This window comes from Osmerus mordax, chromosome 26, assembly GCF_038355195.1.
Source record: "Osmerus mordax isolate fOsmMor3 chromosome 26, fOsmMor3.pri, whole genome shotgun sequence".
NCBI lineage: Eukaryota > Metazoa > Chordata > Actinopteri > Osmeriformes > Osmeridae > Osmerus > Osmerus mordax.
In genome coordinates, this window is record NC_090075.1 from 1,574,685 (window position 1) to 1,594,508 (window position 19,824).

At 51.3% G+C, this 19,824-nt stretch overlaps 1 protein-coding gene across 7 annotated transcripts in view; it reads right to left on the reverse strand.

The window, feature by feature from the left end:
* The window catches only part of osbpl9 (oxysterol binding protein-like 9), a 28,036-nt gene that overhangs the window by 5,563 nt on the left and 2,649 nt on the right, over positions 1-19,824 (reverse strand). For 2 of the 7 annotated variants that reach the window (XM_067230014.1, XM_067230020.1), the window contains 10 exons: positions 19,072-19,150; positions 13,298-13,374; positions 7,457-7,552; positions 6,355-6,402; positions 5,377-5,406; positions 5,212-5,262; positions 4,649-4,687; positions 1,795-1,888; positions 1,139-1,243; positions 353-512 (listed from right to left, as the gene is read on the reverse strand). In XM_067230014.1, the coding sequence (XP_067086115.1) occupies positions 353-512; positions 1,139-1,243; positions 1,795-1,888; positions 4,649-4,687; positions 5,212-5,262; positions 5,377-5,406; positions 6,355-6,402; positions 7,457-7,552; positions 13,298-13,374; positions 19,072-19,150 (779 nt within the window). Of the gene's footprint in view, positions 1-352; positions 513-1,138; positions 1,244-1,794; positions 1,889-4,648; positions 4,688-5,211; positions 5,263-5,376; positions 5,407-6,354; positions 6,403-7,456; positions 7,553-10,919; positions 11,015-13,297; positions 13,375-17,722; positions 17,843-19,071; positions 19,151-19,824 lie in introns of those variants that run through there. The other 5 variants (XM_067230017.1, XM_067230015.1, XM_067230016.1 and 2 more) reach the window with 5 other exon arrangements.

The window sequence follows — 19,824 nt, forward strand, 5'->3', positions numbered from 1 at the left end:
AGAGAGAGAGAGGGTGAGAGAGGGTGAGAGAGGGAGAGAAAGTTGGCTCTACATTCCATTGTAGTGTGCAGGTTGTGGACCGTTCAAAAGTCCAAACAGCCTGGCGGGCGGTTGGTACTCTAAGCAGTGTTTGGGGGAGGTGGTGTACTCACTCTAAGCAGTGTTTGGGGGAGGTGGTGTACTCACTCTAAGCAGTGTTTGGGGGAGGTGGTGTACTCACTAAGCAGTGTTTGGGGGAGGTGGTGTACTCACTCTAAGCAGTGTTTGGGGGAGGTGGTGTACTCACTAAGCAGTGTTTGGGGGAGGTGGTGTACTCACTCTAAGCAGTGTTTGGGGGAGGTGGTGTACTCACTCTAAGCAGTGTTTGGGGGAGGTGGTGTTCTGGTAGAACTCGTCTGCGTCGTAGAACTCGTCCTCGCTGCTGGAGTAGGAGAAGTCTGGTACCGAGTGAGAGGGGAGGGGGATGTGGGCGGGAGACATGCCCCCACTACTGGGGCCTGACGGACCACTCCCTGGGGGGGGGGGGGGGGGGGGGGGGGGGGGAGAGAGAGAGGTGAAGTGTGAGAAAGGTCAGAGAGAGGGGAGAGAGAGAGAGGTGAAGTGTGAGAAAGGTCAGAGGGGGAGAGAGAGAGAGAAAGATGAATGTGAGGAGGAGAAGAGAGGAAAACAAGGGAGAAAAGAGGCAGAGAGAGCGTACTGAGAGAGGGGTCGGAGTTCACAGCTGAGCATACAGATGATCTTACACAACCTACAAACATGTGGCCATCAGGAACAGCTAATGACCATCTATCTTAAGAGCCGCTTGACAGAACTGCGGCGGGCCAGCAAGCCCATCATGTTTAGGGTCTGACAATTATAGCCATATCATTCATCAGTTCCACTACAGGGCTAAGTACAGTTCACTATTCTGCCTCTGGATTGCACAGCACAGCACTTTTTTTTTTTTGCTGCATCAGCGAGAGCGCACACACACACACACACACACACACACACACACACACACACACACACACCTCAACCCTCCTGTTGCACAACACCCCAGCATGCAGCTCGATACAAACTCGTGACCCTAACTAGAACCTTCTCACACGACGTGTCTTGGAAGTGGATTGGCAGGGGGAGTGACATGACCTCTGACCTGTGCTGTTGGGAGTGGGGGTCTGTAGGCTGCCCATCACAGTGACGACGGGCCCCACGGACAGCGTGGAGGGTCGCTGGTCCGCTTTACACACCTGCGAGCCGTCTGGGACACACACACACACACACACGCACGCTTTATCATGACATGACATGGCTGCTTGATCCCTTGACAGCTGTACAGCGTAGAGAGCTGCACCTTCCACAGTGCTTTGGGGAGGAACTCTATTTGGATTTTCCTGGCAAACTTCTCTGATGAACTGCGTCATTTGAGCCACAGACAGCAACATACAACCACCTGACCATCTAAGGTCAGTGTCCCCCACACCCCCCCTCCTCCCTCCTCCTCCTCCCCCCCCCCCAGGACAGTCACAGTGGTCTGGATTTGAGGACCTGGTTTTTAGAGGCTATTAATGGAGTACAGCAGCCTGAAATGAGCCTGGCCTACATTATGAGAGGCTGAGAGCATTGCAGGGGAGGCTGCAGTGACTGATTCAGACAGCAGGGGGAGCTGTGGCTGTCCTGGAAAAACTACAACATAGTTTAGCATCGTAACTAACAGTAACCTGTTTAGTGTGGTCTTGGTAAGGCTACAGCTAAACTAAATAATGACCTGTTCAGTGTGGTCTGGGATGAGGGTACAGGTGAGTGGATTACCTGTGGGTAGTGTGGTCTGGGTTGGCATGGCGGTGTTGACTACTGAGTTTTCCACAGCAGGCTGGAAGATCCCATCCACTGGGTTGATGGTGCTCTGCATGGGACAAGACACAGGCCGTTACACACCCGCCTTCGAAAATCAGATGGCAGAACTAGGGAATCAGGCTTCATGCGACATACAAGTCTGCATACAGCAACTACATGACTCCCCTCAGGTTCTGTAAAAGATTCTGATCATATTTTAGAGATTTGGATTCAAGTGTCACTATCTCCAATGTACAGGACATTGAAAAGGGCCTGAAAATATCAATTTCCTCCGCCACTGTTTCCAGGAACAACTACATAACCAAGTCCCATTTACTAAATCAATACCGTTGCTAGTCACAATATCTTGATAGGCAGCTTGCAACCCGGCAACAGATGCCCTGTATCAGTTAACAGGCAAACAGCTCGCTCAACTGTGCAAATCTGAAAACTAGCCTCCATTCCACAGAGAATGGGAATCGAGGCCAATGATAGCGCTATAGTCTTTTTAGGATTCAGCCATGAATGAAAAACCATGGGATAACCCTTGCTATATATAACTGTGGCCTGACCCTACTTACACTCCAAAGCGCGCGCACACACACACACACACACACACACACACACACACACACACACACACACACACACACACACACACACACACACACACACACACACACACACACACACACACACACACACACACACACACACACACACACACACACACACACACACACACACACACACACACACACACACACACACACACACACACACACACACACACACACACACACACACACACACACACATTCGTGATCTTATTGACCCAGAGTATGTTGTTCTGACAACACTGCACGGCAGGGTGATAGCGGCTGAATCAGACACTAGGCTTGTTTACAACCCTCCGAGAACTCCGGAACAGAACTCCGGAACAGAACTCCGGAACAGAACTCCGGAACAGAACTCCGGAAACAGAGCTAAGAGACTGGACTGGGGCGGGCAGCAACAGGGTAATAAATCCATACGGCCTTCGGAACATCAGACAGAATGTCTGACCACATTAGTATGATGTTATCGATGTTTCCAGCTCAGCCCCTACTCCAGCCAGTCCTCTGAGATCTGTCCTCCAGAGTGGCTGAAAGACAGGGAGGCCTGGGGCCACGCACAGGAGACCTCCACAGTCCCAGCATGCAGCAGGAAAAAGAACATGCAGGTGATGATTGAGAAGGAGAAGGAGGGGTGTTCTAGAACTCTGGACCAGACATTCCAGAGCGTTCTAGATTTCCCGTATGATAAAGGAAGGCTGAACGATTGAATGTCTGCTAGCGACTGCGTTCAGTCAGATGACTTTGTTCTCCTGTACTGTCAGGGAGATGTGAGAAATAATTTGAGAGGAATGAGACACGTGAGTGCTTAGCGCTGTAGACCTACGGCGTGTTTACCTTTCACGGTCTCTCCTTCAGTTTTATGTAACGTAGCCGATACTGGACGGATACCACAGGAATGGATATGTGTTGTGGGGGATCATGTGAACATCTGAATAAACGCACCACTATCAGGGGAGGGTCTACCGATAGAGGGTCTCTGTTCACTTTCCACCCCTCAGTCCCTACCTCCAGTCCTCCCTAACTCCACCCCTCAGTCCCTACCTCCAGTCCTCCCTAACTCCACCCCTCCCTCCCTCCTCCCCCGAGCCGAATCCACGTGCCTTAGCGAAGTGAGGCTGACGTTCCTAATTATGGCCAATTACGGAAATGTTGCTTTATCACGGTTGTCCCTTAGCTAGCTACAGATGAAATCTCACAGGAAGGGTTCCCGCCTGGAAGAGGGAGGTTAGCTCGAGATAGAGAGCGCTTAGCACAGGATATACTGTGCAGTGTCACACTGTACTGTATCGTGTTAACGCTGGGAGGAAGTTGGACATGGTTAGAACTGGAGGTACTAGGTTTTAAATGGCAGGGTTGGAGTAGCTAAAATACTTGAGGTGCTCTTGATTCGGTTCCCCTCGCATGAGGACGTTACACTTCTGGGCACGCTTCATTGGTCTGGTTGGCCCTTCAAGCGAATCAAGCATACCTCTAATAGTTCAGATTGAACACAGGTCTGTAGGGCCCGTGCACGTGGCACTAAGTAACACTGAAGCAGACGAGACATGGTTAGCACGCGATTTTAATAGATAAGTATTAAGCTGCATGTGCAAATCCTAATACCTATGGTTTATGCACATAGCTAGCTAATATCTGAGTAGCACTAATGGTGAACAGATAAGAGCAGTTTAAAGAAACATCCATGATGCAGGGAGACGGACAGGAAAATCTGCAGGCCGGAAGGGCTGACATCTAGAAGTTGTTGATGGTTCAGTGAGCAGCGATCGATGAGGAATTAGTCAGGGGGGGTGGGGGTTAGGGTTAAGTGCTCTAACACTCGCTCGCTCACACACACCTCTATACACACACACACTTGTAAACGCACACAAATACTTCCTCAAAAAAAGAAGCGCGCACACACACACAGACACAGAAAAGGCAGACCTTCTGTTCTGTATCTTTATAAGAGAACAGAAAAGTTAAGCACAATTCTTAGCAGAATTGCATAACTGCAGGTAAGCACAGGAGGCTTCCCTGCGTTCAGGAAGGGGCAGAGAGATGGCGAGGAAGAGGAGACTATTTAAGAGAAGATATTTCTAGAAGGTGGTATGGCATGCACTAAACAGGTGAGATAGACCTTCTTTTCGACAGCCGAAGGTGAATTATAGCGGAGAAGGACAGGAGTTAAGTTGATTTCTTTTTTTTCCTCACGGTGGGAGATATATCAAACTTACTATAAGTCCGTTCGCGTGTTGCTGTTCGTTACTTTGATCCTTAAAATTTTGAAAAGAAAACGTTACTTATGGACGGTTCAACTCTGTATGTTTATGACAACAGTACTTTACACCAATGACAGCCTTCTTTAAGATGGACACACCATGTGTGGCTCTGAGGTGAAAGTGGAAAGGCTGTTACGCGACCAATAACACCAGTGTCCCTTAAATATTTTCACAGACACCATTAACTTAAACTTTCTACAAGATAGTTGACTGATACTCAGAAACATTGGGAAAAGCAGTGTTTGTCAAACTTAGTAAAGTCCCCCCTACGAACCGGAAGGCAACTGTTACACCCCTTGATCTGAGGAAGCATGATGTGCATGTGATGAAATGAGTACTCTGCCCAGGGGAACCACAGGTCACAGTTGGCTTAGCTAGGTGGTGGGGGCTAACTAGCTAGCACAGCTAACAACAGGAAGTGGAAGATAGGGGCATGGTTACATGACAGTGGAACAAACACAGATGTTTACACACAGAACAACAACGCACAACAGTGAATAAACTGTTTAGTTTCTTACCTTGGCAATTTGCAGCAATACAATACAGTGCTTAATGGACTCTACCATACTCTAAAGGAGAGAGAAATTAGAAATTTAATTAAAACCATAATTTGAACTGAACAGAAACTAAATCTAAACTGTGTACATTTTTGCGCAATTAATACATTATTTGCTTCTACTTACACACGTTGTGTCCTTCAAATCTTCAATTTTCTGAAAAAAAAAGTAATATACAAAAAATTCTAAATGAAATATTACAACAGTGTACCTATCACCTACGACACAAAATTTAAGGAACCACAAGATGAGAAAGACTTAACAATGAAAGAGGAATATGAACTATTTCAACTGCGATAAAGTAAAAGGACTTTATTTCACCACGCCAAACGACTTAATTGTTGTGTTTGGAAACCTAGCAAGTTACTTCTTCTAATCTCCAACAGTGACAGTGGGAACTGAGACATGACAATACCTTCCTGTCACTCTGAAACTATGAGGGGAAATGTACCTTACACTGGCCAGAACCAAAACTACCTCTCCCAAACACACACACACACACACACACACACACACACACAGTGAGGAAGTGCAATACAGCTGCAGTTATTGATAGCCCAAAAGGCCTTTGGGCTAACTGGCTGGCTGTCTCACACTGCCAATGTGTCTGGTGAATGTAACAAGATAACAAACATTAACTGAGTTCCAGCGTGGACGTGTTAACTTGACCAGGCTGTCTATGGGCCTCATCACACCATGCTTCTCCTCAAACCAAGACAGGCAGGGTCAGCAACATCCTATCTAAACCACTGGGATGAAGCTGCATTCACAGAGAAGGACAATCTCTTGTATTGATGGGATGTAGCTGAGTCTAATGACAAGAGAGCTGGAGGAGAGAGAGAGAGGGAGAGAGACAGAGACAGAGAGAGACAGAGAGAGACAGAGAGAGACAGAGAGAGAGAGAGGGAGAGACAGAGAGGGAGAGACAGAGACGGAGAGACAGAGAGGGAGAGACAGAGAGGGAGAGAGACAGAGAGGGAGGGAGAGAGACAGAGACAGAGAGGGAGAGAGACAGAGACAGAGAGGGAGAGAGACAGAGAGAGAGAGAGAGGGAGAGAGAGGGAGAGAGAGGGATAGGGTTGAAACGGTGGCAGTGCTACTCACTCTGCGTGACTCATCCTCCTTGCAGTCCTTGAGCTTCTCATCAAAGAGCTGTAGCACATGAGAAAGGAGGGGGTCAGAGAGAGTGGGGGAGAGAGGGTAGAGAGGGTAGAGAGAGAAAATGACAAAGGATGAGCAGGGGAGCGGTTTCGGTTAAACAGAGCTATCAAATGACGCTCTGACTAGTCACAGTTATTCTGGGATGGATGGATGTGTTTGCTGTGACATGGTCTTTGCTTGGTGATTCTAGAAAATGTCAGAGCCCTTGTTAACAACATGAAACGCTTGGAAATATTTGGTTGTATTGTATCTAGCGAACATCAGCCATATTTCACTGCTTTAGGGCTGCAAGCCAGCCACATCCTGGGATGAGTCCAGCTGTCCCACATCGTGGGGGGATCTGGGATGCAGGAGGTGCAGGAGGTACAGGGGGTGCAGGAGGTGCAGGAGGTACAGGGGGTGCAGGAGGTGCAGGAGGTACAGGGGGTGCAGGAGGTACAGGGGGTGCAGGAGGTGCAGGGGGTACAGGGGGTGCAGGGGGTGCAGGAGGTGCAGGAGGTGCAGGGGGTACAGGGGGTGCAGGAGGTGCAGGGGGTGCAGGAGGTGCAGGAGGTACAGGGGGTGCAGGAGGTGCAGGAGGTACAGGGGATGCAGGGTGTGCAGGAGGTACAGGGGGTGCAGGAGGTGCAGGAGGTACAGGGTGTGCAGGAGGTACAGGGGGTGCAGGAGGTGCAGGAGGTACAGGGGGTACAGGAGGTGCAGGAGGTACAGGGGGTACAGGAGGTGCAGGAGGTACAGGAGGTGCAGGAGGTACAGGGGGTACAGGAGGTACAGGGGGTGCAGGGGGTACAGGAGGTACAGGGGATGCAGGAGGTACAAGAGGTGCAGGGGGTGCAGGAGGTGCAGGAGGTGCAGGAGGTACAGGGGGTGCAGGAGGTGCAGGAGGTACAGGGGATGCAGGAGGTACAGGGGGTGCAGGAGGTGCAGGGGGTGCAGGAGGTGCAGGGGGTGCAGGAGGTACAGGGGGTACAGGAGGTACAGGGGGTACAGGGGGTACAGGGGGTACAGGGCCACACAGAGCAGCCAGCCCACAGACAGGCCTCACCTTCAGCTGGTCGATGAGGATCTGAAGGTAGGCGTCGGCCTCCGCTAACTTCTTATCAAAGTCTTGGACGCTCGGGACGAATCCTGTCTCTGCCTCCTGGAAAGGGAGAGAGACACAGCAGAGCGGACTGGTCAGTGGAAGGGGTCAGGAACCAACATGATGACTGGACTGACTCACTCGATGGACGGAAGACAGACACAACTTCACAAAGCGGTCAAAATGTCAGAGTCTGTGAATCAGCACGACACCAGCGCTAGCTCCATGATCCTGTGCTGTCTTCAGCTACAGGGGGAGAGAGACCAGGCTGTTCAGGTACAGGGGGAGAGAGACCAGCCTCTTCAGGTACAGGGGGAGAGAGACCAGGCTGTTCAGCTACAGGGGGAGAGAGACCAGGCTGTTCAGGTACAGGGGGAGAGAGACCAGGCTGTTCAGGTACAGGGGGAGAGAGACCAGTCTCTTCAGGTAAAGGGGGAGAGAGACCAGGCTGTTCAGGTACAGGGGGAGAGAGACCAGTCTCTTCAGGTACAGGGGGAGAGAGACCAGGCTGTTCAGGTACAGGGGGAGAGAGACCAGTCTCTTCAGGTACAGGGGGAGAGAGACCAGTCTCTTCAGGTACAGGGGGAGAGAGACCAGCCTCTTCAGGTACAGGGGGAGAGAGACCAGTCTCTTCAGGTACAGGTGGAGAGAGACCAGGCTGTTCAGCTACAGGGGGAGAGAGACCAGTCTCTTCAGGTACAGGGGGAGAGAGACCAGTCTCTTCAGGTACAGGGGGAGAGAGACCAGCCTCTTCAGGTACAGGGGGAGAGAGACCAGTCTCTTCAGGTACAGGGGGAGAGAGACCAGGCTTAAACCAGACAAGCAAGCTGCCGAGGAGCATGTTGTTTTCCGTGAGAGGAGCGTGTTAGGATATCATCATACACAAGAGTCTCCATAATCCTTGTCTGGTTGCAGGCCTGTCTTTAGGCCAAGCTTTCAACCAGATGTGGGTGAATATAGCGGTGCTTTAAGAGAAGCTTCTAGCACGGTGGGCCTGTAGGAGAACTGATCCACACAGCTCACCAAGCAGCATGTGACGGCGAGACCGACATTAAAGGGCTGGTCACCTGGTACGACCAGGGTCATCACATTTCTGACCACAACAATGTTATCAAGGAAGTCATGGCTGAGGGGAATTCAATTGCTAACAGTGTGTGTGTGTGTGTGTGTGTGCGCGAGACTGAGTGAGTGAGAATCAGATAGCAGCGTCTGTCTTTCTGACGAGCCAATGTGACAAGGTAGTGCCTGTCAGTCTCACACACACACACACACACACACACACACACACACACACACACACACACGCCTGGCCCCACGGACACAAGATTCAATCCCACCCGCTAAGTGATGAGAAAAGGCTTATGAGGACGTGACCAGCCTGTATCTGTTCTGTCGGAGACCACAAAGCCAAGCATGAACACACCTCTCCAACACCAGACCAGCCGCCTGCTACATCAAACAGCTGGGCTGGACCAGAACACAACACTACTGTGACTGTAACAAGCACAGTCATCCCTGCCACACACACTGGTAAGCAACAACACATTATCAAAGCTCTAGCCGAGAGATTCGTACGAATCAAAAGCACAATCTGACCTAAAAAAAGAGCTAGCTTCACTGTTCCTCAGGAAGTGGCTCTGCGCGGCAGAGCTGGGAGGCTCGATCATATTACCTGTCTTTGTGTCGTGTCAGCCTGACTACAGCGCTGGGAAGAAGCTTCATTGTGTTCTGGGGACTGGGAGGAGCGAGCTCGCCTCTTCACAGACGTGTGTTTCACAGGAATATGAAGAAAAGCCATCAGCCGCCCCACACCAGGCAGACCAAACCCCCTCCTACTCAAGTTGAACATTTAAAAGCCTCAGCTAGGTTAGACACACTTTATAGAGACCAAAGTCTCTACTGTTTTTTTGTTTTTTTACCTCCAGGATTCCAGAAGGTTCAAAGGTGATGTGTGTTAACTGTTCCAGCCACTAACATGAGGCTGGCCGAAGAGATGCCTGAGCAAAAGACCACAAACAATGACATAAACAAACAGGCTAGCACACTGGATTCACAGTGTGTGTGTGTGTGTGTCTTTAACAAGCAGACTAAACTTGGCTTGGTCTGGTTTTGCTCTGATGTCTGTTCCCTTCACACATCAATCAGGCATGTCCTTGGACGCCTAAGATAAGGGCAGAGCTGGGTCCAACTGGATTAGGAGACAATCTAAAGGCCAGGTGTAGGTCCCTTAGAACTCAACTCTGGTCTGCACAGGCTCGTAAGCATGGTTCAGAGATACCACATTCCCTTCTTCCTTCCCTCGAGGTAATATATGATCTCACGTAATATGCAGAGGTGTAAATTCCCTTCTCTTCAATCCTGTCACTAACCCCGCCACCTGGGATCCACCCCAACACCCCCCAAAAATGCCATCTTCATTCCTCCACCCCTAGAGATAATCTTTTATCTTACAGGATATATGTGGGTGCAAATGTGCCTGTCAACAAACCTGCCACCCACTCAGATATGAGATATGGGATTTCACCAAGGAAAAAAGGCGGTTTGCATTGATCTGAAAATAGCCGAGCTCCCTGGACAGTAAACATTATCCCTCCAGCGGGAAAAAATGCATGATCATTGTTGCGTATGAAACTGCTCCAAAACAGTGGCTGGGGGTGGGGGTGGGGGTGGGGTTGGTATTGTGGCGACTTGAGGTTGTGTGTTTTCTCCAACTAATAAACTTTTTCCCGCGTGAAAACCATATTGCTTTAACCTTTCCTCTGAAAGATGACATCCACACAAAAGCCACCTGCTCCATCTCAACCAGAAATTAGTTTCGGTATGACAAGCCAGAGACCAGCCTTGCTGCCACGTAAACACATTACTGCCATTCGCGACTTCTCTGTTTATAAAGGCTTTTACCGATCTTATTCTTTGTATGGTATGTCTGTATTGTTTCGTATTCTATTCATGTTTTGATGCTGTCAGGCGTATCCAGTAACCTATAAATAAAAGTTATTATCATATTAATGATGATGATTATTATTAACGTCGAGACACACGGTAGCTGTTCCATCCTGCTCCGAGGCTGGGTCAGAGGCAGGGCCAGGTCCAGAGGCAGAGTCTGAGGCAGGACCAGAGGCAGAGCCCTGGTACGGTCGGTTTCAGAAGAGCAACTGAGAAGATCCAACTGCTTTTTGTGGTAACCTTCCAAAATAAACAATCACCACACTCCCCCACACACTAAACCCCTCCTCCTCACACACACACACACACGCACACGCGCGCACGCGCACACACACACCTCCCCTCCCCCGGCTCAACCGTTTGGCCCCTCACACAGCGTGACCCACTTTAGACTGCAGTAGTTTAGCCACAACAGACCCTAGTTTCCCCCACTGTGTGTGTGTGTGTGTGTGTGTGCGTGCGTGCGCGGTCTGGTACTTACAGGACGCCTCAGTCGGATGGACATGCCTTGTCCAGGGCCCTGTCTGTTCCTCTGTCGGTCTGTTTGCCCCCACAGCACCACAAACCCCCTGATCCGACCTGTCTCCTCTCACTCCCCCTCTCTCTCTCTCTCCCCCTCTCTCTCTCTCTCCCCCTCCGCTTCTACTGCGACATTAGGCAACTCCCCTCTCTCTCCCTTTGCTTCCCCAAAGCCAAACCGGGCTGAATACAACCAGGAGGAACTCCAGACTGGCAGTCTGCTTCACCTTACCGCCTGTTTCTGTCTGGTGCTGGGAGAAACAGACGTACACAGTCAGCCAGGCAGGGCAAAGTTAATCCTACAGCCTCCCTTCACAGGAAACACACACTTCCTCGCAGGCAGAGAAAAAAAAATGAGAGAGAGCAAAAAAAACAACATCAGCCCAAGCCTCTCAGAGCGAGACAAGCACCAACAGCTGCTCTGATTGGAGGAGGCCAGTGGGGCAGATGCTTGGGATCACCAACAGCTGCTCTGATTGGAGGAGGGCTGTGGGGCAGATGCTTGGGCGTTAAGAGTAAGCCGAGCCACGATTGGCTCCGGCTCTGTCATATGATGCTGTGACAGCACAATGACACACGAGTGTGTGTGTTTGCGAGCAGGCGCACACACACACATTCTGTCTGTAGAGTGAGCTACGTGAGGGATAGAGAGAGAGAAGGGAGGGGGGAGAATGTGTGAGCCAGGGGAAGGAGGGAAAAGGGATTTTACGAGGCAGGTTAGAGAGAAGCAGAGGCAACTGAAGGAAAGAAGAAACAAGCTGGAACAAGTGAAATACATAAAGAAATACAGAGGTGATAGAGGGAAGTGAGTTTCAGTCAGTGAGAGAAGAAGAAAGGGAAGCTAGTAACATGTATAGACACTGAGGTGTTACAAAGCAAGGGTGCAGAAACAGAGGGAATGGAGGTGAGAGGATGACTGGTGCAGGGAAGGTTAAGGGGGTACCTTATTTACTTTAAACACATAACAGGGGTGGGGTAAGATGACTTCTCCCCTGTCGAAACAATGAAACAAATCTTCTATCCTCTTTAGACCATTTGGCCAACACCCTCTGAGTAATCACACCAGCTGGAGAAGGAAGAGCTGGAGGTTTGCTTAACACGCTGACATGCTAGACAGCCAGTTTCATTTGACAACAACCGCGTTTAAAACTGACAACGCTGAATGTGTGTGTTTGTATTGATTTGCAGTTTAATACCGATTATTTGACTATTTAGATTTAAATGTACTGCTACTACTTGTATGCATTTTTCTTACTGGTCAACATACACTGAGATAGTCAGACTGATGTGGCTGTTGACTGTACATACTGATTACCTCTGAGTTACTGTTTCAGTAGTGCTAACCATGCTAAGGGCTAAGCATGCTAAGGGGCTAAGCATGCTAAGGGGCTAAGCATGCTAAGGGGCTAACCATGCTAAGGGGCTAACCATGCTAAGGGCTTCACTGGTTAAGTAGATGGGTAAGTCACTTCACCTGGCGGTCAGTTCTGTAAACTTTATTGTGGTTGCACCCCACAGTCATAGCATCGTTTGAACATCTGAATCTCAAAATCAAATCTCATTTTCAGAGGCAATGACATGAAGAGGAGTTCACAAACTGCACCCAGACCAGACCTGGATTATTCATCATCCTCAACCTCATCCTCATCATCATCATCATCATCCACACCATCACCATCCTCCACCACCATCACGGTAGTCACAACACTAATCCTCAACATCCCAATCCTCATCTTTACGCACGGCAACAGCCTTCAACTCTCAACACAAAGTAGACGCCACAAGGTGCCCAGGAAACAACGAACACACTGATGAAGTCACATGATGACAACACAAGGTGAAACACAACCTGCTGTTTCTCAACGTTCCCCTCCGTTCCCGTGGAGACGGCTTCCTGTGTTCAGGCTCTGCTGTAGCAGACAGGCAAACCGAAAGGAAGACTGACACCCAAGCAGTTACTTCTAAATATACCAAGTCAAACAGCCCACTCCATAGGTCAACACGGCCCTGTACTGGTCCTGTTCAGCAGGATGAGTCTCCATGTTTGTTGGGAGACTTAAGATATCAACAAAGGAGATCAAAGTTTGGAAAATCACAAAACAAACATCATCGATACGCATCATTAGAATCCTAAAAGCACACCTGGACAAACGGTTAGGAACAGGGCACGTTGTACCCTGAGAGTCACACTAACACCCAGCCGAACATAGGAGTCCACGATGCTAAAACAGCGTTTCCCTGGAACACCACACCTCTTTGAAACGGTCCTTCAGGGTCTGGAGAGGGGAATGTGGCTGTGAGGACAGCCTGGCGTGCCTGACCTCTGTAGGGGTTACTCACTCTCAGCTGGAGGGTGTGTCGCAGGATGGTTCCCTCTAAGGCGTGGATCCACTTTTCCCGCTCATCTGCGTCACGGGCTGTGAGAGGAAAGCACACACACGCACACACACGCACACACACGCACACACACAGAACGTTTGTATTAATGATATGAAACAGATGCATACAGCTACAACATGTAGTTGCATAGCCGTCACATGATCGTTAATAGGTCAGAGGTGAAACAGTTGTGGAGTTAAATGAACAACGCTGGGTACGGCTGGATATCTCGCTCCTCTGATGAGCTCTGTGATTCACAAACATCAGCTTCTTAAAACTTCAGACACACCGCATGAAGTCACTGTGCCCTCCAAACCCCCCAAAATAATGAGCTAAACAAATAAGACGATCTTCAAGTGGCAGTGGGTGGTCTTGCAGGGCTGGTAAACCAGGCCCCCGCGTTGAGGAGCTGGTGAAGGGGGAGTGAGGTAGCAGTCTGGCTGGATCAGCAACCTGGAGGGTGTTTCCAAGCTGGGCTTGCTGGTCTCCAGCTACACCCTCAGACTAAAGACACAGAACAAACACGGCCTGCTGGAGACATTCAGCCGGCGATCCGACCACAGGACTCAGTACACACAAGCAGGCGCACTCACAGCCCCACGGCCACGCTCAGCCAGGGAGAGGAATCCTGCCTGTTTACTTACACTCCACTGGGTGAGTCTGTCTCACTCTCCTGCTGCTCTGCTGGACAAGCCAGGACTCAGGCCACACAAGCCAGGACTCAGGCCACACAAGCCAGGAGTCAGGCCACACAAGCCAGGACTCAGGCCACACAAGCCAGGACTCAGGCCACACAAGCCAGGAGTCAGGCCACACAAGCCAGGACTCAGGCCACACAAGCCAGGAGTCAGGCCACGCAAGGCAATTTCAAGACAACACCATAGTGTGTGTGAGATTACAGAGCATTCTCTCTCTCCAGAGAGTTGGAGATTCCCCACGATTAGCCGTGACAAACGCGTAGCTCAGAAAATGAAAACAGGAACATGTGACGCTAACCGGCACTTAAAGACGAGACTGGATGATGAAGATGTAAGGCGATAGAAAGGCAGGATTCTACTGTCAGGTGAAAGAGTATGACAGAAAATTAAACAGAAGGTCGATGGATATTAGGGAGGGAGGGAAGAAGTAAAAGGTCGGGGTGCCAAAAAGCAATTAAAGGGTTAGGGTAGAAAGACACTGGTCGTGCGTGTGTGTGTGTGTTTGTGTGTGTGTGTGTGGGAGGGGGGGGATGGGTTGAGGCCAGAGCAGGCCTCACCCACTGTCTCCCCACCCTCTCACCTCCATCTGGGACAGACTGTCCTCAGCCATAGCCATACAGCTCCCTGTTCTCCCCAGAGCAACATGGACTGTGAATGGGACCAATGCTGACAGATTGGTGGATCCACACTACACTGAAGAGAGAGAAGATGAGAGGTAGGTTTGCTGAAGAAGCCTGTGAGGCATTAACGTAGGCAGACGTTGGGGAGTTTCCTGGATCTCCCGCTGAGACAGAGATGTGCATCCTCAGGCCTGGTGAGCACGCGTCCTGCTGGAGAGACTCATCCCCTCAGGCCTGGTGAGCACGCGTCCTGTTAGGGAGACTCATCCCCTCAGGCCTGGTGAGCACGCATCCTGTTAGGGAGACTCATCCCCTCAGGCCTGGTGAGCACGCGTCCTGTTAGGGAGACTCATCCCCTCAGGCCTGGTGAGCACGCGTCCTGTTAGGGAGACTCATCCCCTCAGGCCTGGTGAGCACGCGTCCTGTTAGGGAGACTCATCCCCTCAGGCCTGGTGAGCACGCGTCCTGTTAGGGAGACTCATCCCCTCAGGCCTGGTGAGCACGCGTCCTGTTAGGGAGACTCATCCCCTCAGGCCTGGTGAGCACGCGTCCTGTTAGGGAGACTTCCCAGCTAGCTGTGACAGGCGGCCCAGTATTTCCCATCCTGGTGCCATGTGTACTGGGCCGCACATGTTCGCTCCCTACACAGCCGTACAGCTAGCCTGCCCCGCCATGCACATGTTTGGGAGGAGGAGGGGGGGGGAGGAAGAGGACTGTGTTGGGCGTTGCCCGTGACAACAAAGACAAAGTGACATTGAGAGCCAATTATTACCCAAAAACAGGACCGGCTGCCCGCAGTTAAAGGTTAGCCTGTCTTAACTTAGCTGACAGCTAACGCAACTCTGAAGCTGGCTCTGCAGAGCACCACAATAAACAAACACACCCTCGATCTGTGCAGGCTAGTGGCACCTCCTGAGAGCTGAAAAACTTGCCGCTTCAACTTTTAGACAGACCCGGACCCTCTATGCTGTCCCTGTAGAGTCATGTTGTGTTGTTGTGATCTAGTCTGTAACCCTCTGTGAAAGCAGTGTGCCTCCCCCCCCCCTCCCCTCCAGTTCCTGAGAGCTGCACCCCCCCCCCCCCCCCCCCCCCCCCCCAAACCTAATTAGGTCCTAATGCTTTCCCTCACGCCAGGGCGATAGAGACTGTTGTGGTGGGGCTGGGCTGGTTCAGCCTCTCCTCCTGGTTGAGGACTCACTGAGCACTAATGGCCTCAGAGTGCTTCTCTTCCTGTGACAGACCTCACGCGGACCTTAACCGCACTGCTTTTAAAAGGGGTGAAGGTGCAGGGTTTCAATTAGAGGCGGAGAAAATACCTCGCCTTGCGGAGGGAATCAAACCTGCAACCCCACCACAGCACGGTTTAAAACACCGGGTCAGATATAACGCCTCTGACAGACTCAAACTGAGACACCAGAGAGAGACTACAAGACAGAGAGAGAGACTACAAGACAGAGAGAGAGACTACAAGACAGAGAGAGAGACTACAAGACAGAGAGAGAGACTACAAGACACCAGAGAGAGACTACAAGACAGAGAGAGAGACTACAAGACAGAGATTGACACACACAGAGATACCAACAGACAGCCCAGATAAGAGACCACCGCACAGAGAGATCTCCAGACTGAGACCAGCAGGCGGTCAGGTAGAGCTAACTGAGGAACAGGGCAGCAGAGCGTCTCACAAGCGCGAGCTGCTCTTCTCTCTGGCGCTCTGTTCCTACGGTACATCCCGTCACACTGCTGATGCGCTCTCCCTCTCTCTCCCGTCGCCTTCCAGAGGGGGATCTGGGGCAGAATTATTCATAGTTGCCCCTTCTCTCCTCCAGAAGCCCAGTATCTGCTTCCAACATGCAGCTAAATGAATCGAATGTTCCGGAGAAAGATTGTGACGTACATATTTCTTTGTGTGCGTAGACACACACACACACACACTCTGAGCAGCAACACTAATGTACCTTGGCTAGCCAGACAATAGACCTCCATGTGAAGAGGGCTCACTGGACAATGCAGCAGAGTGTTGACAACTTTCATCTTCCCAGCGAGAGGTGAGGAGAGAGGAGATTTATGTAGCTCTGGTGTTGTGCCAGATGAAGGGAGGTCTGCTGAATAATGGATGCTCCTGTAAATAGACAGTCAGTCACTGCAGCCCAAACCTGAGGCAGCACGTTCCTCACTACCAACCCCTCCCCCCCCCTCTTCCCCCCCCCCCCCCCCCCCCGAGCCTTCCGACAAGGAACCACGGCAACCCGTACCTCACACGCAAACACACCTCAGCAACACACAAAACACACACCCAGTAGCGTGTTGCATGGCTGCACAGGGACTGTCCTTCTGATTCTACCAGTGGGATACAGCCGGGGTCATTACTGACCCCACCCCCCCACCACAACCACCAGGAACCCCCCCCCCCCTTAACAGAGGAGTGGGTTACCGGTGAAACGACCAGGATGAATCTCTTCCTCTGCCATCTTAAAATAGCTTGGCCAGAGGAGAGACGTGCGACGATGGAAGCGGAGAGACTGGACTGGTTCGCTGAAGAATGTCCTAGAATCTGGGAACAGGAACACATCCTGGTATCGCGCTCTGATCCTGGTAAAAGTAATCCAGAAAGCTTTCCCGAGTGCTTGTTTAAACAGCTGAACTCATGCTAGCCACCGATGTCTCCCTCTGGAGAGATACATCATAGAAGGGACTTACATACAGAATTAAGTATCCAGACAACCAAAAAAAATGAAAAAGCTACTGTACTTCAAGGACTGACGGCACTCCGGAAAAACAACCAGTGGAACAAAAATGACAAAACAACCAGACACGTTGTATCAACATGTTTCCGCGGTCACCGCCTCTCCTGTTTGTGCCTTACAAACAACCGCTCCCACTTCCACAAACCATCACCACATGTACCAAGACAGCCCTCGTTAAAAGAGAACAGGCATGGTCCAGAGCCCCTCCTAAACCAGGAGAGGAAGAGGAGGGGGGCGACTGGATGCTAGCGCTGCCTCCGTAACAGTGGAGGGTAGACGGCAGGAGGAGGAGAGGATGCAGGCAGGCAGGCAGATCCTTACCCTTCCTACTGTAGAACCACAGCATACAGCTTCGGAACACTGACATGGGAGAGGGCATGGAGGAGGCAGGGTGGAGCTCAGCCCAAGACGGACGAGCAGACTGACAGACGGACGGACAGGCTAGCTGGAGGTGGTGGAGGAGGAGGTGGTGGAGGAGGAGGTGGTGGTGGTGAGGCGTGAGGGGACGGCGTGGAGAGACGGATGGAAGGGGGATGGAGGTGGAGGAGGCTCGGGGGAAGGAGGGAGGGAGAGATAGGGCGAGGAGGTGAGAGACCTGGAGGAGAGAGAGAGGGGGTCCATCGACTGAGCTGCTCCGCGGTGTGCTTTGCGGGGGTGGAGGTGGGGGGGTAGCTGGAGGAGGGGCAGGTGTCTGGGAGAAGGGGGCAGCCCTGCCCCTGTCCCGCGTCCAGGAGCGCTGCTGCTCAGGTGCAGGGGGGTGGCAGGCAACAACTCAGCTTGTTTTTTTTCGTTGTTTAAGTTTTTGTTTAGGTCCGCATTATTCCGTTATTATTCCCAGAGGTAGAAGACAGAAAGGCAAAAGGCCCTTGTAAGCTGTTTCGGTTCTAGAAGAATCTCGCTTGGCCGGCTTGCTGTGGATGAATAAATCCTCTGCTCAGCCCGTCCTACGGCAGATCTGCCAATCAGAGACGGAGGAAAGAAGAGGAGGAGAGGAGAGGAGGAGAGGAGGAAAGGAGGAGAGGAGGAAAGGAGAGGCACATGGAGAGCAGAGCTGAGAGGATGATGCTGCTGAAGAAAGGAGAGGAGGAGAGGAGAGGGATCCAAGACAAGCTCTGTTGTTCCCATAGAGAAGCACGAAGTCTGGTCGAGCGCGCGCGTGTGTGTGTGTGTGTGTGTGAGGGAGAGCCTGGTGCAATAATCCTGGTGGGGCTGGTGACAGAACATAATGGAGGAAGGGGGAGGGAGGGAGAGAGAGATCGACAGAGAGGGAGAGAGCGAAGGAGGGAGAGAGAGAGAGAGGGAGGGAGATGGAAAGAGAGAGCGAGAGAGGGAGGGAGATGGAAAGAGAGAGAGGGAGAGAGAGGGCTAAGCTCTAGACGAGCATGTGAGCCACTGGCTGTTTAAATGCTAAAGAGAAGGATAAACTACAAATGACCATGGAGTGCTTCGAGAGAGAGAGAGAGAGAGGGAAGAGAGAGACACAGAGACAGAGGGAAGAGAGAGACACAGAGACAGAGGGAAGAGAGAGAGAGAGAGAGAGAGAGAGAGAGAGAGAGAGAGAGAGAGAGAGAGAGAGAGAGAGAGAGAGAGAGAGAGAGAGAGAGAGAGAGAGAGAGAGAGAGAGAGAGAGAGGGTAGTCTGGCGGGAGAGGTAAGAAGAGGACAGCTCACCTTGGAAATGGAAAGTCTTCTGATCCACAGTGATGGTGAACGTGCTGTCGTCCTCGTCATCGATGCCTATGACTGCTCCCTGGGAAACACACACACATACGAGGACACGTCACTGTCTCTCTGCTCTCCTTCTCTCTCTTTCCGACACACACATCCTTACCTAAAACACCCACCCACCAGTGCACACGAGATGTTGGGGAGAGGGGGAAGGGGAGATTTGGGAGGAGTGAGATACTGGGAGGGAGAGAGAGAGAGAGAGAGAGAGGTGGAGAATTTGGGAAGAGAAAGACATAGGAGGGTCAGGCTGAGGGGAGGGGCAGAGTGGAAGCAGGAGAGAGAGAGAGAGAGAGAGAGAGAGAGAGAGAGAGAGAGAGAGAGAGAGAGAGGCAGAGAGAGAGAGAGAGGCAGAGAGGGTAGAGGGGAGAGAGAGAGGAACCCGAGGGGGACCGTCCGTGAGGAAAGAATGAAAACACCGCAGAGCTACGGTAGCCAGGGGCCACGCCGGCACCTAGCAACAGAGGCAGCATGGGACTCAAACATGTTTGTCTTACTAAACCAACACCTAGCAGAGGCACACCTAGTACGACACCCAGGCACCATGTGAAGCCTAGCAATGGCCCACCATGTGGTACGAAACAATGGACACCCATACTGGGATGATCTGTATTGTCAGTAGGGTGACATCTTGTAATCGCGTTATTAGCAACCGGTAAATCAAGGTCAAACTCTACTTATTGTTATCCAACCCTGGGG